This window comes from Cyprinodon tularosa, unplaced genomic scaffold, assembly GCF_016077235.1.
Source record: "Cyprinodon tularosa strain WSP-4 unplaced genomic scaffold, ASM1607723v1 ctg100, whole genome shotgun sequence".
NCBI lineage: Eukaryota > Metazoa > Chordata > Actinopteri > Cyprinodontiformes > Cyprinodontidae > Cyprinodon > Cyprinodon tularosa.
In genome coordinates, this window is record NW_024037783.1 from 751,153 (window position 1) to 775,145 (window position 23,993).

General features: G+C 37.2%; 1 protein-coding gene across 1 annotated transcript; it reads right to left on the reverse strand.

Moving 5' to 3' along the window:
* Positions 1-1,560: 1,560 nt before the first annotated feature.
* On the reverse strand, positions 1,561-22,576 carry gch1 (GTP cyclohydrolase 1). Its single transcript, XM_038269126.1, has 6 exons — positions 22,089-22,576; positions 15,820-15,929; positions 7,597-7,652; positions 4,410-4,441; positions 2,725-2,809; positions 1,561-2,129 (listed from the first exon to the last, which is right to left on the reverse strand). Exons 1-6 carry the CDS (start codon positions 22,441-22,443, stop codon positions 2,003-2,005), a joined length of 765 nt encoding a protein of 254 aa, XP_038125054.1. The 5' UTR covers positions 22,444-22,576; the 3' UTR covers positions 1,561-2,002.
* Between the last annotated feature and the right edge of the window lie 1,417 nt (positions 22,577-23,993).

A 23,993-nucleotide genomic window follows, 5' to 3' on the forward strand; every position in this document is an offset into this window, starting at 1 on the left:
CCTTTGTGCCTCAGTAAGGTTTGCCAGGTAACAAATATCATTTTAAAGCTTTCCTTTTCTAAAATATCTTGCAAATATCCAAAATGAAGTGCTAATATTTCTTTGTAGACTGCTTAAATTATCTATAGTAAAAACAATGTATTAATCTTTCTTAGTTTGGATCTCCATCTGGTGAGAGGAATAAAAATAATCCAGATTCAGTCTCAGTTGTAATACTTTTATTATCTTTGATTGTTAAAAAGTTATTTTTTAAAATAAGCACAATGAACAAACAAGGCCACAAAAACAATTTGTTTTTTTTTCTCTTAGCATTCATCTTCTCTCTATCAGCACAAACACACACACACCATCTCACAGACAAATCCACTTAAACAATTAAAACCAGGCAGCGAACCTTATGATGCACTTAAGTGCAGCAACGTGTTGCACCATAAACACAAACGTCACTCAACAACACAAACTTTTCAACTGCCAGGGTGAAAACGATGAAGAAAACACACACAAATATATTTAGTCAGCCTTATGTAGAGACAAGATACCTTTTTGGTTTTTAATGCAGAGGCTGGTTGGCAGATAAAGGCAGTTTCTCACACAGGAAAAAAAAAAAAGATGTAAACATGTTTGAAACATGTTCACCATAAAAAGAAGGTGTTGCTTCCAGATGCCTGATGATTATGCATTTTGCACCATTTTGATTTGGGAAAAAAAGTTTAAATTGGAAAATATTCTGCTTCTGACAGCTCAGTTTTAAAATTGGTAAACCATATACTTTATGGTTTTACAGTGTGCTCTGTTAGAAAGACATTAACACACCAGAAATTAAGGTACTCTTCTCAAATAGGATTTTCTGAGAAGTTTGCGAACTGTGATAACTTTGATATCAACAAATTTGTTCATGTATTTTTTTATTCATATATATATATATATATATATATATATATATATATATATATATATATATACACATACAATTTCTTCTTCTGATTAAATATAAAGATGGTAGCATAGTGAGTATACTGAAATGGTAGACCACACTAAATCAGTCAAAATAGACGATAAAATATCTGGAGCTGTGCCTCCTGAGCATGCTAATGCTAACAATAGTATTAGGAACTTTAGTTAAAGTAGAACAGTTAGCATGTCAGTGGTACACTGCAAATGAAAATGTGAAAAAAAGATTTATTTTATTTTAACTGAATTCCTGCTTCTGAAGGATTTGCAAATTGCTTTTTAAAATTCCTCTTTTTACATAGGACTCAGATGTTTGCATGTACACCCCTCACATCTTTATTAATATTCTTTAATGGGACTTTATTATATAGAAGTGTACTCACTTTGTTGAGTGTTGACCTAGTGGGTTAGAGCAGTACACTTATGCTCTGAGAAGTTTGCAAGTACCCGGTTCCATCCCCACAGTCTGCACTCTGGGTTCCTGAGCAAGAACCTTAACCCCACACTGCTCCCCAGGGGCCACACAATGGCGGCCTATTGCTCCCCAAGGGAATGGGTTAAATGCAGAGGTGTATTTCCCCATTGTGGGACAATAAAGGGATTTACATATTTTTTTTTTTACAAGCCAGCAGGCATTAATGGTTCTGTGATGGTTTTTTTTGTTGTTGTTTTTTTTTTGAGGGGACAGTAAATCAAAGGTTATTCAGTCTTTAAAATAAAATAATATTCAAACGGAAATGTGACTGCTGTACTGACTTTTGTCTGTTATTGTAACTGTTAGGTTACAATAACAGACAAAATATACAAGAAAAAATAAAGAGTAAAATCTGTTTCACTGTGTGAGAATAAACAGGTCAAATCATCGAGGTAACGCCGCTTCATCAGGTCTTTACAGAGTCAACAAAAACACAGAGCGAACACCTTTCCACCGTGTTCAGTGAGACGGAAACACCCACGCACAAACACACACACATACAGCGAGCACGGCAGGTGGTCCGTGCAGGTGGAGGTAACTCCAGGCAACAGGAGGAGGAGGAAGAGGAGGAGCTCTTCAGCTTCGAATGAGGGTCAGAAATTCGTCACGGGTTTTTGGATCTTCCCTAAAGACCCCCAACATGGTGCTGGTAACAGTTTTACTGTTCATCTTCTGGACGCCTCGCATCACCATGCACATGTGACTGCAGAGAGCCAGAGCAGGAGAAAAGCGTTATTTAAGAAAGAACAGACAGAAAGAAAAATCTCTTTAGGATGAACAGGAAGAATGCTAAAACAGAACAAGATGGCAGCCAAATTTGGAGTCAAAATATTGTGGTCTTTTAGCTGAATAACTTGCCAAATGAGGAAAATTCAGAGAAGCAGAAAAAAAAAGCTCCTGGTAAATCTGGAGGAGCTGCAGAGGCCTTTAGCTCAGGTGGAAACAATCAGGAGTTATAGGAAAGGTAATTCTGAATGAATTAGCAAAAAAACGTTTCATTTTAGCTAGGATGACCACAGCCATTAGTTACAGTACAAAGATTAGGTCAAAGAATATTCATCTCAAACTCGTTCCATCTGAGTTTGTCTTACTTTGTACCACAATGAATATAGAGCTGCATCTGTAACTACAGTAAAATGTGACTCTAAAAACTGTAAAAACAAATATATCATGCACATTTCAGATTTTAAAGTACTTTTCCTCCCATTTCAAAACTATCCAACACTTTGAGCTGCTCCATTACACAGTTAAAGGTTATGCTTAAGAAAGAAAAAAAAAAACTGCAGAGAGAAACATACGTTGCCTCAACAACAACTCCGACCCCAGTGGGCTGCAGGGCCTCGGTGATGGCCACAGCGATCTGTTTGGTCAACCTCTCCTGAACTGGAGAAGCACAAGACAGACATACAAACCCAGAAATGCAAACAGTGAGAACAAACAACAGATCACAGATCATTGCACTTACACTACACCTTACTTTTACTTCATTTTCCACTTAGGTAAAGAAACTATGTCACAAACTCCTGTTAAAAGCCACACCTTAACTTTCCCCAAATATTAAAGTAGCAGTTAAGCATCATCTAAATGAGAGATGCAATCAATGAAATTAATCATGTATCATCAAACTGATTTCGCTTAATATAATCACAAAAACATATTTGGAAAAAAAAAACAGTCTTGTTATTATGCTTGATATATTCATTATGAAGATTTTGTTATGCCTGCTGACTGAGACTAATGTTAGAGGCTGGGATTAATGTGCTTGTTTCAGGGTTTAAAAGGTGAGCAGTCTGGATGGCAGCAATCCATAGAAACATCCTCTTGTACACAGCACCATTTTATACATGAAAATAGGACATTTTAAACAAACCCACACACAGTATGTCAATGCATTCATGTCAGCACCTTTAGGACATATAGTACAAACAATCAAAAACACCCAATCTGAGTGGTTTGGTTCTTTAGTCCAGTTTTCTCAAACTTTTTTGACTTGTGTACCCCTTTGTGAATTTTGTCTTACCTTGAGTACCCCTAAAGTATTGATTGTCCAAAAGTGGAATGTAGAATAACTGATTATTAAATTAAAAACATTTTACATAATCTATTAATTTTACCATTTAATTCTTAGGCATTTTATGCTTTTCATCTCAAACAAAAACAACATAATTATGTTGCCTGGAAGTTAGTAAGGAATTGAAAAAAAATACATAATAAGATCATATTATAGACCTATATTTATAAAACTTGAGGTCCTCTGAGTAACTCGCTTATAATTACATTCAAAATTGATTAATTGTGAACAAAATACAGAACAGAATTTACAGTCAGACTGACTTAGTTTTTATTAGTTTTCACCTGAGCTGCTCTGATGAGCTCTGATAGCTCAGTGTGAAAAACAGCAGATCCCAGGCTGTTCTCTACATCCAGTCTGTTCCTCTGCTTGGTTTGGATGTGTTTCACAGCTAAAGGTGAACTCAAACATAAGAAAAACTTTCTTTTAGGTTGATAAAAGCTTGTTTAAATTTTCAATTTGGGCCTCGGAAAGCAAAACAGATTCCAGCCCTATCATATTTTAATACTTTATAAATAAAATATTTTCATGTACACCCTGCAATGCACTCGTAGGCCACTAGGTGTACGCATACCCCCGGTTGCTTTAGTTGACTACTTTCTTTTTAAAATATCCTACATATGAATAAAGATTCAACCTGAAGGTGTCGAGAAAGCAATTACCTATTCTCTCAGCAGAATACATTTTTTCGAAACACTTAAGAAATTGATTTCTCTTTAATCCAAATACTCTTGATCATTAATTGTACCACACTCTGAATAGAGGGAGTCTTTAATTAATCAGTAAAAACATGTTATAGGGCGGCTCTCGCAAGGTCCTTCACAATATGGCCTCTTAAACCTCTACGGAGAAATATGACATGTTGTAGAAACTTCACTATAAATAGCGCTAAAAAAGTTAAATAAACTCTACCTTGCAATCGACGGCTGTAGATTTCAACAATCCTAAAAGGAGGAGAAGAAGAATTTAAAAAAAAATCATCCTTTTTTATAATTATATCGCAGAAATCAGCAAAGATTTTACATTTATTTTTTTAATGATTTTAATATGTAGTTTATTGATCAGTAATAGGGCTTATTTAAAAGCACGTGGCAGCAATACAAGAAAATAAACTTTCATAAACAGCATTTTTGTAGCAGCTAAATATAGGATTAAATAAATCCCCCAAATGGTAAAGAATATTACAAACATCTAGATATGCAGATAAAATAATGTTTATATTATGTGGGTTTAGGAGGAGGTAGCCAGGAGGAACTAATATTTCCCATTTTATTTATTGTTTTAATCTGTCAGTATGAAAATCTTTTTTAAACACAAACAGTTGAAATCCAAGACTCAGAAAACATAATTTTAATTAAAAAGAAAAAAAAAATGAGATATTTAAACACAAAAATGTTCATCTTCCTTTAGCTGATGGAAATAGAGGGTCCTGCCGCTGTATTTTGTTCAAACTCAAAGGAGATTGCAGACGTTGAACCAGAACATACATTCCTCACCTATAAAGAGAAATCAGCAACAAACAGGTTTTATTTTAAATGTTAGCTTATGCCCACTGCTTATAGAGTTGGGTCATTCTTCGCTAACATGACAGATCAAAGCCCTGATTTGGCGCCACTGAGCATCCTGCAGAAATCGACCTCATCTTCCCTTTCAACCTGCTGCTCTTCTCTGTGAGCGGAAGAACTTTGGGGACCTTCACCTCACAGACCTCCAAGTAAATGCCAAGAGACAGAACACACCGTGTAATAACAGTAAAATCTAAGTTTAGCATCAAGACATTAAGGCTGATATATATATATATATATATATATATATATATATATATATATATATATATATATATATATATATCTCAACACATATGCCCTACCAGTCATCAGATACCCCTCTGGTATAATAAACTGGCCAAAGGAGGAGATAGAGGCTACTAACATCAAGACGAGAAAGCTCCTCACAATGCATGGAGGGTTCCACCCCAAATCCAGCACTCTGAGACTGTACACCAAGCGTAGCGAGGGAGGCCGAGGGCTAGTGAGTGTCAAGACCACTGTCCAGGATGAAACAACTAAGATCCAGGAGTACATCAGAAAGATGGCCCCCAAAGACAAATGGCTCAGTGAGTACCTCAGGCAGGAAACAACCGAAAGTGAGGACAAGAAAGAGGAAGGAGAACCATCATGGAGGGACAAGCCGCTGCACGGCGTATACCACAGACAAATAGAAGAAGTGGCTGATATCAAAAAATCCTACCAGTGGCTGGAAAAGGCTGGACTGAAGGACAGCACAGAGGCACTAATCATGGCAGCACAAGAACAGGCACTCAGTACAAGATCAATAGAGGCCAGGGTCTACCACACCAGGCAGGACCCCCGATGCAGACTGTGCAAAGATGCCTCTGAAACAATACAGCACATAACAGCAGGGTGTAAAATGCAGGCAGGAAGTGCATACATGGAACGCCACAACCAGGTAGCTGTCATAGTGTACAGGAACATCTGCCATGAGTATGGGCTGGAAGTCCCAAGGTCAAAATGGAAGACACCTCCTAAGGTAGTTGAGAATGACCGAGCTAAGATCCTATGGGACTTCAAGATCCAGACTGACAAACAGGTGATGGCTAACCAACCAGACATCGTGTTGATCGACAAACAGCAGAAGAAGGCAGTAGTGATAGATGTGGCAATCCCAAGCGACAGCAACATCAAGAAGAAAGAACACGAGAAGCTTGAGAAAAACCAAGGACTGAAGGAGGAGCTAGAAAAGATGTGGAAAGTGAGAGCAGCAGTGGTACCAGTGGTAATTGGAGCACTGGGGGCTGTGACCCCCAAACTGGGAGAGTGGCTACAGCAGATTCCAGGTAAAACATCAGAGGTCTCTGTCCAGAAGAGCACAGTCCTAGGAACAGCTAAGATACCGCGCAGAACCCTCAAACTCCCAGGCCTCTGGTAGAGGACCCGAGCTTGAGGATGACACATACCACCCCACGAGGGGTGAGAAAACAGTTTTGTTTTTTGTTTTTTTTATATATAAAATAAAATACAATACATTTTGCTTCTTTTACATTAAGTAGTAATCTGAATAATTTTTAAATATTTTTTGGGGACTTTTCTAAGCTTAACAATTGGTTGTGCCACCTTTGATAGTGAACGGCCGTCTGTGAGGGCTTTATGTCAATATGGAGGAAAGTCAATCTATTCCATACAGTTATATTCATTCAGACACAAGTTTATACCGCTGCATATAATTAGGGATTAGGTCCAGCCTTTAACTAGGCCACTCCAAAACTCTTCAGTTTTTTATTTTTCAGAGGTTGACCAGCTGGTGTTTAATTGATCATTATCCCGTTATCTTAATGTCCCTGAGTTTAAAGGTATAAACTGATAGGCCAACAGTCCTGTTCAGAATTTCACACCCAAAAAACTATATTTTCATTAATTATTTTTAGTTTTAAAGGTATCTTTTTTCATGAAATGCTGTGTTTGTTCATACTCGGCCAAAGATGGCCGAGTATGAACAAGCTTTTCACTTGTTGATCCACTGAAAAGTTTATAATTATTCTAAAAGCCCACTGAGAAGGTTTCATGGTTTGTTTCTCGTGTGTTTTTATTTTTTCAAACCCATAAAAACATGGCTGCTGGGTTTTGATTCCACATGTTGGACAATAATGGGTCCTGGGTCTGATTATAGATACTGAACCAAATGATTGATGTAATGATTGTTGTAACTATGGGGGTCAATCATATTCTCACATTTGATTAGTTTCTCTCTACATTATTTATTAATTACTTATGTATTTACTAACAGACCAGAGTGAGGGATGGAAGGATGGATATAATTATTCCACTTTTTTTTTTTATATATATTTGTTTTTAATTTCTACAGTTTAACAGTTTATTGTAATAGCTTAAAGCAACACCTCAGTGGGTGTGGGAGTGGGTTGGAGGATGCGTGTGTGTGTGTATCAGCGTGTTAGTAAGGGGTGTTAGTACAATAAGCCTGAAGGTATTGGGGTCAGGGGGATCAGATGTTTTAATAATCAGATTATATACACAGACAGACACTAGCAGCTACTTCATCAGGTCAGATAAAGTTGACTCACCTGGCCAGCTTGCTGAGGCCCAGAACCCTCTTGTTGGGGAGGTAACCGATGTGAACCTGTATGAGGTAAAACATTTTCAGTAAAAAAAAACAAAAAAACATGAGGAGTCAAAACGTTAACAAAACAAAAAAAAGGTGGAAGGTAGAAAACTTGTTCAATTTAAGGAAAATTTTTATGAACTTCAGTCTAAGTTAGATCATCTAAATAAAAGATATACAGGATAAAGAGAAATCTGATTTGGCATCAAGCTTGAATGTAGACAACTATCCAAAATATGATTCCTATAGACACACTGCCGTGTTAAATAGATCTAATAAATGTTGCGAGGGCTGCTAACACTGACTACTACTTAAGACTACTACCAAAAATACAGAGCAGGTGCAATATTGAGGACACTTTGGTTTGGTTTTAAAAATGCTTTTTTAAATGGAGTACAGACTGTGGCTGTGCAACAGGCTGAAAATGGCTGTGTTGCTTTATGCCATAAGCCACACGTACACTATATTGCCAAAAGTATTTGCTCACCCATCCAAATTATTGGAATCAGGTGTTCCAATCACTTCCATGGCCACAGGTGTATAAATTCAAGCACCTAGGCATGCAGACTGTTTTTACAAACATTTGTGAAAGAATGGGTCGCTCTCAGGAGCTCAGTGAATTCCAGCGTGGAACTGTGATAGGATGCCACCTGTGCAACAAATCCAGTCGTGAAATTTCCTCGCTCCTAAATATTCCACAGTCAACTGTCAGCTGTATTATAAGAAAATGGAAGTGTTTGGGAACGACAGCAACTCAGCCACGAAGTGGTAGGCCACGTAAACTGACGGAGCGGGGTCAGCGGATGCTGACGCGCATAGTGCGAAGAGGTCGCCAACTTTCTGCAGAGTCAATCACTACAGACCTCCAAACTTCATGTGGCCTTCAGATTAGCTCAAGAACAGTGCGCAGAGAGCTTCATGGAATGGGTTTCCATGGTCGAGCAGCTGCATCCAAGCCATACATCACCAAGTGCAATGCAAAGCGTCGGATGCGGTGGTGTAAAGCACGCCGCCACTGGACTCTAGAGCAGTGGAGACGCGTTCTCTGGAGTGACGAATCGCGCTTCTCCATCTGGCAATCTGATGGACGGGTCTGGGTTTGGCGGTTGCCAGGAGAACGGTACTTGTCTGACTGCATTGTGCCAAGTGTAAAGTTTGTTGGAGGGGGGATTATGGTGTGGGGTTGTTTTTCAGGAGCTGGGCTTGGCCCCTTAGTTCCAGTGAAAGGAACTCTGAATGCTTCAGCATACCAAGACATTTTGGACAATTCCATGCTCCCAACTTATTGGGAACAGTTTGGAGCTGGCCCCTTCCTCTTCCAACATGACTGTGCACCAGTGCACAAAGCAAGGTCCATAAAGACATGGATGACAGAGTCTGGTGTGGATGAACTTGACTGGCCTGCACAGAGTCCTGACCTCAACCCGATAGAACACCTTTGGGATGAATTAGAGCGGAGACTGAGAGCCAGGCCTTCTCGTCCAACATCAGTGTGCGACCTCACAAATGCGCTTCTGGAAGAATGGTCAAAAATTCCCATAAACACACTCCTAAACCTTGTGGACAGCCTTCCCAGAAGAGTTGAAGCTGTTCTAGCTGCAAAGGGTGGACCGACGTCATATTGAACCCTATGGATTAGGAACGGGATGTCACTTAAGCTCATATGTGAGTCAAGGCAGGTGAGCAAATACTTTTGGCAATATAGTGTACATCGATATCCACCTATTCCCTGGTTTTGGATTCTTAGTTAAATTATAATAAATTGCTGATTTGGTAACTTGATGCTTGTTTGTTTTTCTAGTCAGTTCTTCTAATTCTTGAACCACCTGGAAGTCATGCAGAAATTTTAGTGTGGTTCACAATTTTTTTTTAACCAAAGCACTAATTTAAATATAAACAAATAAATGAACACTACCTAACTGATTCTGATGTATTCTCATGAAATCAGTCTGGGATATGAGAAACAGTGTCTTGACCATCAGTTTCCATCATCTTCCACTCTTAATATCACAGTGACCATATTCTAGCCTTCTTCAAACCCACCACCAGGGGGTCATTTTAAGAACTTCCAGAAGTTTTGTCCTAAGGTTTCCTAATTTCGTCATTCTTAGTAAAATTACACAGCTCATTAAAAATAAGAAACAAAATTCAGGTGCACCACTCAAATATCATTTCCCCCCATCTTTAATTATTTCATTTTTTCAACACAGCCTTGAATCATGCTCCCCTCCCCCACATGTTGCTGCAAGCTACCAGTCATCTGTGTTTCCTGGCTTAAAAAGGAAAACTGCTATACTTTCTACTTTGCTGAAACCAAAAATATGTTTTTAGATTATTTGGTAATAATTCAAGGGAATTCAGTTGTCATCTTTAGACTTTTACACTTACTAACTTCCACACATTCAATATTATACAAAATAGTGCAGTTAAAGCCCCAAGTACAAGAGACTGTTACTATTTATGAGATGTTTTGAAGAAAAGGAGATTTGGTGCTTTTGTACCTCTAAATTAGCCTGACGTAGTCCTACTCAATTCTAGTCAGAATATGAGTCTGATACTGCTCCATAGAGCTGTGATTATGGGGCGTGTTTTGAACGAACCAGGAAAAAAAATGCCTCTGCACTCAATTGAACAGACGTACAACCAATAAGAGCAACGGAGTGCGTGACGTATGTTAAGCAACGCATAGTTGTCAACAAAAATCAAAGCGTGCAGTTTCACGCCTAGAATAAGAAGATGAGCCTTGATCGCGTTTCTCTGTTCCTCTTTTAAAATTAATTTGCTGTCGATATCTTCTAGAACAGACCTAATAGCAGAATCTACTCACCTAAACTCTCCGGCGGCAGCCATTGTTGTAGTCACCCAAGTGCACATTGGTCATGTGGTTGATTACGTTACTGTTGATCATCTGTCCATCATCGTATAAAGCCCGCCCTGACAATTTGATTGGATCGCCTGACAGTGGGCGATAATACTCGCGCTACTATGGAGCAGAGCCAGACCGAACTTCCCGACCTCAAACCTTGTGGGCAGGACTAAGTTCGGAATGGCACCCAGGCGACCTCTAAATAACAACGCTGGTCAGAATTGGAGCAGAAGTTTTACTTCTTTTAAAGCTTTCATTGTCGATGGCCATTGTGCATTGATTGTTGCACTGACGTGCTAATTACTGGCAGCCCAGGGCGGGGCTATAGGTCCATGCAGACCTGAAGTGCTTTGCCTGACAGACATCGGTGAGGGCATAAATGACACGTAGGAAGGCCGCTGCATAGTCTTACAAGTTGTGTGAGAGACTCATGCTGAAAACTAACCAGTTTTTACCTGACTGTTGTCTAACAGACTAATCACAAAAAGGGAAATAAAAATAAATAAATAAATAAACAATGGAAAAAGACTATAGTGCTCTGTCTGAGTAAATCCAGCCACACTCGTAATGTCAGGAGTCCATCCCTTCCACGTGTTGGGTGCAGTTATTGAAATACTTGACAGTAAAAACCTTAGGGCAGAAAGACCTGACAGTTAGTGAACAGATAATAGTCAGAACACATGAATTATAAATGGCATCCGAATAATTGAACCCATATATTCCCAACAGAGTCTGGCCACCTGTACATGGAATCTTAAGCAAAACCTATCAAAAGTATTCTTACCAAAATGTAGCACACCATTGCACCTTTAACAGATATTTAGCCATAAATAATTACCATACAATACAACCCTAACAAAGCACAACATAAATACATATATCCCAAAATTTATTTACATCACTGCAGCCATTTACAAATCCAGTTGTACAAACCAAACGAGGAGGAGTCCACTCACATTACACATACTAAAATAAACACAGCAGCAGCAGTAGGATCCTAGATAACAGATAAATCTCTTCCTGCCTTGTCATTTATGCCCTCACCAATGTCTGTCAGGCAAAGCACTTCACGTCTGCATACACCAATATCCCCGCCCTGGGCTACCATTAATTAGCAGGTCAGTGCAAAATTGATATCAGAGATAACATCACTGTTTAGCAAATTTGGACTGTGTTCTCAATTGCTTTGTTTGGTTTCTTTCTACTACAATTAGGTTCAAATCTAAACAAAACTGAGAGGCATAAAAAAGTAATTACTTCCTTTAGTTACTTGTATATATGTGCTATTTTGTATAAACTGAAAAGATGTTTTTTTTTTTTTTTTTTTTATTATGACAAGAGGCGCAGAGGAGATCAAATCAGGCGGAAAAGTCGAAAGGAGGACGATTTGGAGTCAACAGCATGAGATCCACTGCTGCAGATCGCTGGAGGCTCTAATTCTCTTACACACAAACATTCAAGTGAGCTTCACTTAAATGTCAGGGCCAATTTGTTGACTGGAGAGGAAAAAGGGCAGCAGCAACAGGCGTGCGAATATCTCTCAATTTTGACGTCTTTCTTCTTCCTCCTCTCTGCTGCAGTAGCCTGATATACGCACATCAAACAGACTGCTACTTCACTCAACTTATTTCGATTTACAAGCACACGCCCAAAGGCAGGAGGAGGCTGTTTCTAAGCATTTTCAGCGCTGGTTTGGAAAGGGATGCACTGAAAATCTTCACACACATTTTACTCTTTAAGAAACAAGTGACAAAAAAAAAAGAAAATCTTTTAAGACTTGAATTTAGAAGGTCTTGAGTCTTTTTGACCATAAACTATAGATGCGAGAAAAAAAAAGAAAAACTATAACCTTTGGAAAACAAATCTATTCCTTATCATTCCTTCATGATAAGGAATAGATTTTAGACATCTGCATATCCTCCCATATTTTTTTCCCCATAATTATCAAGACCTAAAAGGTAGTTAAATTAACTCAGACATTTTCCCATCGGTCAAAAAGCGTACAGAGAAAAAAAAAAGATAGGATGCCAAAACAGGCAATAATGTCTAAATGTGTTAGTGAAAGGTTATTGAAACACTAAAATATGAATTACAGAGGTAAATACAAAAAATATATATTTTCTACACAAATAAAAACTTCTCTCCAGCTTATTCATCACATAGATCATATTGTCTGAGGTCTGATAGTTTTATCTTTTACAATTTAGAAATCAAACTGGTAAATTTTATTTTATTTAGTTTTTAATAGTAATCCATAAAATGTCAACGAAGTAAATCTCTTTTCCTGTTTTTGCAGAGAGAGCAGGAGCAATCGTTTTTTCCAGCTAAGTAAAGCACATTTCCCCCCTCCTTCATGCCTTGCAACAAACTGCTGGTCAACTGGCCAAAAGTCGGCTCCTTAACTACCCTCTAAATTCAGCTGTTTGTGCATCATTAAGCTCCTAAAAAAAAAAAAAATATGTTTTAATGTAGAAGCTAAAAGAACTCCTTACATCAAACTAAGTTAAAACTACAGCTAATAAGGTGTGAGTGAGCTGACTGTAAATCAGCCTCCTTTAGGTGGGATAATGGAGCAAACAGCCTGACTAATTACACAGCTAATACCTGAATATTATATCATAGAGTTACTCTATTAAGATCATAATCACATAGTTTTTTGTTTTTCCTGCAAAATAATGTTTGCCTGGGACATCCATATATTTACTCTATATTTATTCTATATTTTTAGGGAGTGGCTGTCTAGTGGTCAGGGCATAGAGTTTGGAATCCTGAGGTTGTGAGTTCAAAACCCACTCCCACAGGCTGCCACTCTGGCTCTCTGAGCAAAGACCCTTAACCCCACACTCTGGGCGCCCCACAATGGCAGCCCACTGCTCCCCAAGGCGATGGGTTAAATGCAGAGGTAAATTTCTCTAATGTGAGATCAATAAAGTTCAATTATTATATAATATATGTTTCTACAAATTAAAAAGCAGGATTTGAATGTGTACCACCTTGCATAATATTTTACAATGTTTATTTTGCAGCTGTGAGACTGATTTGTCTAAAATACATTTTACCATATTATAAAATACAAGTTGCTTTAAGCGGACATACTCTGATACTTAAATCCATGATAATTTTATCACAGACCACGCCTACCTTTTTACTTTAGTTTGTTTTGCAATTTTATCTCAAAGTATTCACAGAAGAGGTGAGAAAGAGGGTCTTTGTAAACTGCAAGCACATTATAATCCACAATAAAACCCAAAGACACCTCAAATAGTTTAATAAAACCAAGTGACGGCAATCTGCTCTTCATCTGATCAACAACACAGTCGCCGCTGACAGTGATGATGGGGGGTAAGGGACGAGGAGGCTTAGAGACATGAACGCACGCTCGCTGTAACACAGGTGGCGCGGTGCGTGTTTGTGTGACTCACAGCTATCATCACAGCCTATTTACAACAGTGGAGAAAAAAGAAAAAAGATCAACAGTAGACACTCATTGTTTTAAAATGACGTGCAGCTGCAGGTGAAGATGGAGGGATGGAAACGGAGAAAGAAGAGGCAGAAGTAGAGGAGGCTGCTTTGTGGGGCTGTAGTGGAGAGTAATGATGCTAAAGCTGAACAGAGGAGGCTGAAGATAAACAGATCTCAGCTAATCTGATTGTTTCCCATGTTCTCAGCTGCTCAGACCAGCGGCCTCCAGACAAACAAAAGAATTGGTTTAAGATAAACATCTGCTGAGATCTTACTATGTTTGTGACGAAGGTTTGGATTTTTACATGTATGTAAAATAAAGTTTGCTGTGGGGCTCAAGAAAGTGTCCATCCATGAATGCAGCTGGTGACATCATCTCTTCACATGCTGGAGTACTTTGGTTCAAATAACAAATTCATGTTATATGGTTATATGTGATTTTACTGATGTCTTGAGAACCTAAAGGAGCATCTACTAACCCAAGCAGATGTTAAAGTTGAACAGTTAGATCTGTAAAATGCTTTCAAATATTATTTCTCTGCAGTATTAAAATCTTACTGGGAAATTCAGAACAATCCAACCAACAATGCAAATCTAAGTGTTTTTAGTTTTAGCTGTATATTTTGTATCATTATCTTCCTGAAGGATTAAAATTAAAAACTGCCAACTTCTGAAAGTTGCTATCTAGCTGTTTAAGCATTTAAAATATTGTAAAGACCCACTTGAATGGAGAAACCTCAGATTACCACACCTCCATCTTTGAACAGTTCTTTTAAGTTTATTTTTAAGTCTATTTTTAAGTCAAATTGGGTTGATGTGCTAACATTTTAGTTATTGTATTATTTCATTTATTTTCTGTTCCTGCTGTTCTTTAGTATGCACATCTGCAGTATTCTACATAAGCCACACAGACTAACATTTAAATAAAACTGTTCTTAATAAAAGCCAACAGCAACCCATGAAATTTGGAGAGATGTCTGCCACACCATTCATAGTGAATAAAACAGGTTTTAGATTGTTACACTTGTTAAGACTCACTGAATTTTTTTTTTTTAGGTTTATTTTAGAAACAAATAGCTTTTTTAAATCCTCAGCTTTTCAAGAATCCATGAAAATGGGTCCTGGCCCCTTTAATGGCCCCTTCACTAAAAACTTTAAACTGCATAAATTTTTTTATGGCAATATGCACGGAAAGCAGACACCAAAACTGATTGGAGCCTTGGACTTACTTGATCTTTTACCTTTACTGTTTACTTTACATATTATTTTGAAATATCACTTTAAGATTCAGTCATATTAAGACAGGATCACATTTTTCATCTAGATCAGGAATCTTCAACATTAGCGTTGTGGTTTCCTGTATGTGAACAGGATCGCCCTGTTTTGTTTTTGTTTCTTTCAATATTTCATGATGTGTTTTCATGGAAAAACATTGTGCCTACCTTGGCACCCTTAGTAAATCTGGTCTAGAACTGCCACTGGCTGGATTATAACAAATGATAGTTGCCCCTCCTCTTTTAAATATCAAGCCCAAAGGAAAACAGGAAGTAAAGCCAGTCTCAATTAAAAGCCTCTAAATTGAACTGAGTATAAATGATAAAAAGGATTTAGATGTATATTATACGGACTGTTAAGACTTTCAATAAGAGTTATTCAAGGTGATTAAAGATTTTCTACAAAAAAAAACAAAAAACACATGAGACATCCCAATATTTTGGCGATATTTACCAGAGGTAATTATTACCAAAACTACGATTACCAAATTATCTGGATGAAGAAAAAAACTTCTAATAACTATTGTTTTAGAAACCTTATGTCTCTAAACGCTTTCTGTTTGAGTGTCGGCTGTATTTTCACCCTGCCAAAGATGGGAACCAGGTGGTGTTCACACATGGAGAACATGTCTATGTCTTTGACGATCACCATCTCGTCGTGGTCTTCATCAAAAATGGCATCGTTCAGCACGTCTATGGAGAAAGACAAACAGAGTGGGAAATAAGTTAAAAGCATGCTCAGGTTCATTTAGGTTTTTTCTGCACAGACGGGAGCACAGAGAACATGGCAGGATGGCGTCCAGTCAGCTCACTGGATGTTTATTGTGAACTCTGGTGATTGTGCCCACGGTCTAATTATAGCTCCGTTTTTACCTTTCTGTTGCTCGTTTATTGCTTTTTTTGGTTGCCAGGGTTCAATAAACAGCTTTATCTGTATGTGACGACACAGGCGGCTCCCACTATCATTGCAGCATTTTTTAATTTCCTGACTGGATATCTGTTCGAGGCAGAGGGAACTAAAAAGGTGAAGTCAGACAAACAGAAGACACAGACTTGTTGCTTTACATTATATCCTTTTTCTCTTTTCAGTAGAAACAGGATAGCAGGCATACACTATTTTAACCTTGTTTAATTTATAATTTTATTATTTTATAGAAATTAATTTCATTTCTAAACCTCATTGTTCTGTTGTAAATATCTCCAGAATTTATCATCGTCTCTAAACTATTATGTTATGAGACACAATTATAAATTTTTAATAAAATAGAATATCCTGCTTTTATTTTTGATAAAACATTGTTTTTAATCACTGGATGTATCTAAAAGATATATCCTCAAGTTTTATAACTAGAAAACCTCAGAATCTTAAAAGTTTACAACAAATTATAATAATTTTAAAATACACTTTTCTGTAGTTATGATTACAACTGTGTTTTATTACCAAGTTATAAATACAATCAAAGAACAATATCAAAATGTTAAAATCAAAAGACAATACCTAGAACTACATACATTTAGCTAATAAAGTCATCTTTGACCTTAATGGGAAGGCTGAGGTAAAAAAAAAAAGGAAATATTTTCAGTTTTTAAATGTGGACACATCTACTAACTGACTTTAAGTACGAATCAAGCCAGTGGCTAAAATAAGCACACAGAAGCATAGCCTGGTAATGCTGCAGGGAGCAGATAATGGATGAAAGCAGACTGAGAACGGAATATTTTCCCCAGAGCTGATGTGTTCATGGCATTCCCATTAAATTGCAGCGTAGGTCTGACAAAAACAGACCTGAGCAATCTTGTTAAGGATTTCTGTTTATATCTTTCCCAAATAAGAGAGTAATAGTTTTCCTTCATCCACAGTCCCTAGAACAACTTTGCAGCCAAAAAAATATTAATTTTAGCACAAAATGAGGAGCTAAATTTAATGGCGGATAGTTTGTTTTAATAAAACACTTTAAAAACTTTGGTGACTCTTTGGTTGTTGACCATTACAGATGGGAACCAGCTCCCCCATCAGCTAAAAGGATATTCCATGGACTGTGGAAGTAAGGGACTGACTTATGTTTACAAAAGGTGAGACACACAGAGATGCCATGTTGGATCAATGATTTCATTCAGAATAAGAGCAAAAAATGTACCTGATCTCTTCCTGAATAATAACAGGATGTTTTAAAACACAGAATCCTTCACTCCACTGTGGTGAAACATGGGCAGACCAGGCTGAGCACAGGGCTTGTTAAATCTCTGGGTTGGTGCACTATTTGTTGCACCTTCGGCCTTGGCTCTCAAATATTTCTCAATAAAAAGTCTTTTGGAAAATAATTAACCGGCTTAAACTTTACAGAATAGTACAGTAAATACAGACATTTATCAGAGGTATAATTATGGACTTATTGAGCCCTGCCTAAAACAGAACCGAATGCACCCAGCAAGCAGCAACACAGAACGCAGCAAAGCATTGCATCAACACACAGTATGACCAGAACCTGCAACTTGGTAACATTAATCCCAGAACCCAGTCGGCGCTGCAACAAAAGCCTGGACCCTGGACAGCGTTGCATCTACCTCTACCCTGCAGAACCCACGCCTGAAACCTAAGGCAACAAATATTAATGTTTTTTATCTTGAGCAGATGTTAAATCTCCCCTTAACAGATGGATGCCAGCTGGGAAAATAACACTAGGTTGATTTTGTTTAGATAAATTAATTTGAAGTGAGCGTCGGTCAGTTTGGGCGACTGTGAGAAAGGTTGTTATCAGGTAATGGGTATGCTACTGATAATCACTCATTGTCTTTGCACACAAACAGGCACAAATACATTCTGTAGGGAGCAGGAACAATTACTCCCTCAACCATTCATTCTGTGTTATGAATTGGATTTTATGAGCTTCCAACGATGACTCTGTTCTTAATCAATCATATAATCCAGTCAGTGAAGTGTCTGGCTGATTCTAAATTCATTTAAAAAGGAAAGGTCAACGAGTCCAAACTTTCAGTGAGGATCAAATAGGTCAGCAGTTTTTCTGGACCTCACAAGTTAAGAAAACACAAACAGCAGATCTTTATTTTAGCAGTAGCAAAGCTGTGCATGGCTTAAGACAGTTGTTGTGCAATTATGATATTTTTAATGCCCATCCCTTTAATGGGGGCAAATATATTTTTCATTCGAATGGTTTGTGAAAACTCGCCCCAACGGTTGTGTGCTAGGACAAAAAATAAAAGTGTGAATCGAGCTCAAATCATGGTCAAACAGATAACTCTGCACATATATGCGATAAATTCAACACAACTTACATTCAAAATATAAAAGTTTATTAACAAAAATCTTTCAACTCCAGGTCAGACATGTTTCAGTTAAAAACTCTTGACTAAATCAATGAACCTTGACTAAACTAGGCTACTGTGTGCACAGAGAAAAAGAAAAAACACCTGGTTGAAAGCCATAATTTTATAGATTTCACAAAATAGATTTTATACATTTCTAATGATAAATTTTGGTTTAGGGAGTTTAGATCATTATTATAAATTCTGAAGGAAAAGATACATGATCTTTAATATATCTTAAATAAAAATAAAACCGGTTGGTCTGTATAAAAAGATTTTACATTTGGCATATAGACTTATCTGTTTTGCTGAGGATCCAGTTGTGCTTAGAAGTTTACATACCCTTCCTTTAAAGTCAGAAAAAAAAATCAGCTGGCAGTTAAATAAATCGAAAATGACATGTAATATTAACTAAATGGAAATCATTATATTGATTTTGAATGAATGACTATATACATATGTATATGTATAATGATAAAAAAAAAAAGAAATAACAAGGCAGACAGAGCTCCTGAACTATTATTTTGTTGAGCAACTCTTTAAGGAAATCACTGAAATCAGGTGTTTTCTGTAAAGTTGAGGAAATTTTCAATCAGAATTCTGCACATGTTGACAGGTGTGATGGTTTTCTGTTTATGAGCAAGGTACTTTATTTTGTTCGGTATTTCTTGTTTATTAGAGTAATATTTTTTAACCAAAAATTTTAAATCAATATTTTAATTTACTAAACTATAATTTACTAAATTTGTATTTATTATAACTTTTTCAGTTTTGTGTTATTTTAATTTTTAGTGTGAATTTATGGGAGGGGTGTAAACTTTTAAGCACAACTATATATATTTTCTATTTTGCAGAAAGAACTCTTTGAAAGAACGTCACAAATTCAGTTAAATCTCTGCATAACTTTTGCTGGTCTTGACACCATGATCATTTATTAACGACTGAAGGCTTTTATAAAAGCCGAATCTGAGACCTGCACATCACAGATAAAAAGTACTATTTCCAGGGGAAAACAATGCAGTAACCCTCCATAAACATCTCAAGCCTTGCATGTGTTTTTGGTTTTTCTTTACTTCCCAACAAGTCAAAGGGGCGGCTCCCACAGCAGCCTATCAGCAGAGAGGAGATGCACCACCTCCATCGTAATGATGGCAGATATACATACCATCATTATCCACGCCATCTTCTGCCTTGGCCCAAGAGGATCAAGCATACTGTAGGTCAAAAACTGTCCAGGTGAGATCATACTTAAAAACAAGAATCACCTTGCTCCACACATTTTTACCCATCACGTTAAGTTTAAAGCTTCTAAACACACAACAACAACAACCATGACAGCAAAACTACATCCAGATGGAGCTGTGGAGGGGGCAGATCCCCGGCTCCAGCCACTCCGGCACGGTGTAGAGCATGGAGAAGTCCACCCCTGTGGACTCAGCAACCCCTGCCTGAGCTTTGTACAGGAGTTTACTCCTGTGATGGGACAGACGCAAACTGTTCTTCCACAAAGGAGAACGTTTTTATGTTTAAAAAACATGTAAAGATTTCTATAATAATAAAAATATATTATCTATGACTAAATCATTTATTAAAGATTAAAATCAGTCTGTCTCAGTCTTACCAAAATTATAACTTAGAAATTTATAAAGTTGGGTGCAGAACTTAAAATCAGATGTTTTTTCTTAAACTTCTCAGTTTAGTGGATTTATTCCAACTGAAAACTGATACAACATAAGAAAATAAGGCTGTATCTAATTAAGAAGCAGGGGTAGATTTAGATTTAAAGTGCCTCTAGTCTACTTAAGAGCTAAGACCTTTGTTCAAGATTAGCAAAATCGTATTATGCAAACATTGTAAAAGCATATAAGAATTGCAATATGCATATTTCTTAAGATTAGCAATTAAGAGAGCTTGCATGCTTACAACTCAAGGCTTTACTGCCAACTTCTAGCACTTGTTACTTATTTGGCATTACTTCACCGAATAAGTATCCATTTCTTCTGAGCTGCTGTGGATACTTTTACAGATCAAATGAAACAATGCAAAGTATAGATCTATAATTGGAGATATTTGAATTAATAATGAATAAAAAAAAAACAGAGAAAAAGATTTTCTCAGAGCAACAGATGCATAGCGGTTTGCAGTGTCACAGTTGGGAGGCTTTTCCCCTAAATCAAACAACGGCTGTATTGATTTGGGGGAAAGTCTCTCATATCTAAACTGAAGCATTTAAAAAAAAAAAAAAAAAAAGTCAGTAAAATGTATTACATTGTTATAAACCAAATTAAACACATCACCCATTTATGTTAAAAAGTAATCTTAAAACTACCTACACTCTGCAAGTGCTTTAAAAAAATTTCAATGGTCTTAACTTGAATCAGACAGAGAAAGATTAGGGTGATGGCATGGAGGCCTTGCAATAAATCTAAGGATCTGTCCCACAGAGGTTTTAAGTATATTTTTTAGATTGTTTTGCAGCATTTATCTACTTATTTTATACATTTGATAAAGAGTGCTTCAAAGCGGAAAATGAAAAAATCCGTTCAGATATTGATTCAAACTGAGGTAATTGAAAGCTAAAATAATGATTAATGTAAGTCATAGAGGTAGGGGAACCTTTTGTTTAAGCTCATCTAAGTAAAGTCAGTGCAGTACGGAAGAGGATTAGGGCCACTGAAAAAATAAAAAAAGTCAACTGATTTTTTGATTTCATTTCAGTATACTATGAGAAAAAATATCAGAATTCTGACTTTAATCTCAAAGACTTTTATAGAATTGTGAGATTAAAGTCAGAATTCTGACTTTTTTCTCACAATTCTGAAAAAAAAGAATTCTTTTTGAGATTAAAGTCTAAATTCTGAGATTAAAGTCTAAATTGTACGATTAATGTCAGAATTCTGACTTTTTTCTCATATTATACTGAAATAAAGATTAAAAATCAGTTACATTTTTTTTTACTTTCTCAGTGGCCCTAATCCTCTTCCGTAGTGCAGAGTAGGGGTGTTGCTGGGAAATTAGAATGATGCTTCATCAAAGACCGTGATAATAGGAGGCAAGTACTTTTTTGTGTTGCACTTTTTAATATGTGCACATTTCCAACTTTCTATAGTCTGTTTTAGGGGTTATCTTTGATCATATAATAGCAACAGGTCAAATTAGGGGGATTTTGTAGCCATCTTCAGGCACACCTCCAGAAGTTTGCAGGTATGAGGCTGAAAACAAATTTGGGATGTTTTATTACACCCCAACATAGTTCCCCACTTTGAAAATTGTAAATAGACTGAATATAATCAGTGTATTTATTGTTCAACAAGGTGATTTCTAAGCATAGAGATCAGAGTAGCCAAAGCATACAGTAGGCTGTAATATAAATAAAATTGTTTATTTTGTAGATGGGAAACCTAGTGGACCTTGCCTGCTGATCTCAGCACTGAGGTCCTCTAACTGGGTCTCTGCCAGCAGAACTTCTCACCTGTTGCCTGCAGGATAAATCTCATTCTGCTTGCGGCAGCTTTCATCCAAACTCACCGATGATTTTCTCCTGGTAGCCCTTGGTGAAGAACTGCATGGCGGTGGCGGCCCTCCAGGGGGTCTTCAGGAGCCCCTGCCGCTCCGGGTCCTCCCCCAGCCCCCTTAGGATGGTGGTGTAGGCTGCAGCCAGAGAAGGTAGGCTCATTTCGTTGTCCTCCAGGCTCCTGGTCCGCTCCTCCTTCCAGCTCTCCATCACCGAGCTGCTCCCCCGATGGGAGCCCGCTGCTGCTGCCTGAGAGGCGGCCGCCGGCCGCTTCACTAAACCGTCAAAGTGTCCGTTGATGGCGGAGCCGCTCTCTGAGGAGTCCTTTCTATCTCCTGGGCTGTACTTTGTCTTTTTAGAGTGCTCCATCGCCGCTTTTTATTTCCTGAAACCCGCCTGTTGAACCGGTTTTTAGTTGTTTATCAAGGATGAGTAAAGCACCTGGTGAAGCGTCTCAGGACAGGTTCTGGTTGACAGATGTGTTTCTGAAACTCTTCCTCAGCACCGCTCCTTTATAGCAGCAGGATAATCCAGGGAGAGCTCCTATTGGCTGAGAACACTGAGAGGGGGTGGAGCCAATTCCTTCTGACTCATTCAGAAATTATCATTTTATCACAACCTTATAGCATTTCATCTGAACATACATAGTGTTTACATTTAAAGGGCTGGACGATCAATATATTTCATTTATTAATAAAGAAAATATTTTATTAATAAATGAAATATATTATTAATAAGGGAAAATCTTTTATTTTTTAACTAATCACCTCTTTTTATTTCCCTTGCTTAGAGTGAGATAAGTTCTTAACTTTCTTGTTCTTGTGTCACACCACCAACTGCAAACATTTAGTGATTGTTATATTTTCAGTGTTTGTTGTGAAACATAATTTTGTGATAATAAAAACCAGGCTAGTTATTGAAATAAATGTCATAATAAGAGGGAAAAAAAGGGAAAAAAAATCTGCTGCTTTGGTGAAGGAAAAATAGATTTGATTTATATATAGATATCTTTCTTTTACTATAAATATATATATATATATATATATATATAAAAGCATGCATCTTAAAAATATTTTTTTTTCTACTGATTTACATGGATTTACATTACCTATGGATTACTGCTCTTCCTGCCACTGTTTAGTTTACAATTTATAAGAAGAAAAAGCGAAACTCTCAGAAGCATAAAAACAGTGTTTAATTGCATCTTTCGCTGCTGGAGATAGCTTGCCACAATGTAAGCACTATAAGTGGTAATGGCAAAATGCAGTAACTTAAATTCTTCAAAGTCAGATTTGTACTTATAAGCATGTAGTACATGTGGAAAATTGGTTTAAAGAGTCATGTTTTTAAAGATACCTTTGTTTTAACAAACCTATGGAAATATACCATCAAATCTTAATAGGGAGGTTTGGACTTGACAAGTTTACCACCTTAAACATTTTCTGCCATTCTGGTTAAGTGGTCTGCAGCCGTCAGACAAATGGGCTTAGATTTGACTCCTGAATACTATGGCATACGGAAAGGAGTTAACCAATACAATGAGCAGTAGATATTAGGAACAGATAAAGGTTTAAAGTATTTCTGCTAAAATCCAGTTTGGTTTATCCAACATCATGACTGTTGATTCAAAACTTTCTCCTAAAAGTCTTCTGATCGATTCACAGCAATCTTTGTCAAACGAAGCGATGCTGCTGTATTTTTTTTAGAAAAAGGCTTTGTCAAACCTTCCCAATAACTCATATTAGTTTAGTTTTACTATTTGCATAGTATGATTATGTTAACAGAGGTATAAACAAGATACTAGATGTTTCTCTCTTTAGGACGATGGGACTTTATATGGTTAAGAAAAGACCTCAGTAAAACTCCCAATATTAGCAGTAGTATCCGAAATTGTACTCTCTGGTCTGTCGAAAATCAAA

Coding starts and splice junctions, on each gene's coding strand:
- gch1 (XM_038269126.1), bottom strand. CDS start 22,443: ATGGAGCACTCTAAAAAGACAAAGTACAGCCCAGGAGATAGAAAGGAC. Junction 4,442..7,596: donor GGCCTCAGCAAGCTGGCCAG/GTGAGTCAACTT, acceptor TCCTCCTTTTAG/GATTGTTGAAATCTACAGCC. Junction 2,130..2,724: donor GGAGTTGTTGTTGAGGCAAC/GTATGTTTCTCT, acceptor GGCTCTCTGCAG/TCACATGTGCATGGTGATGC.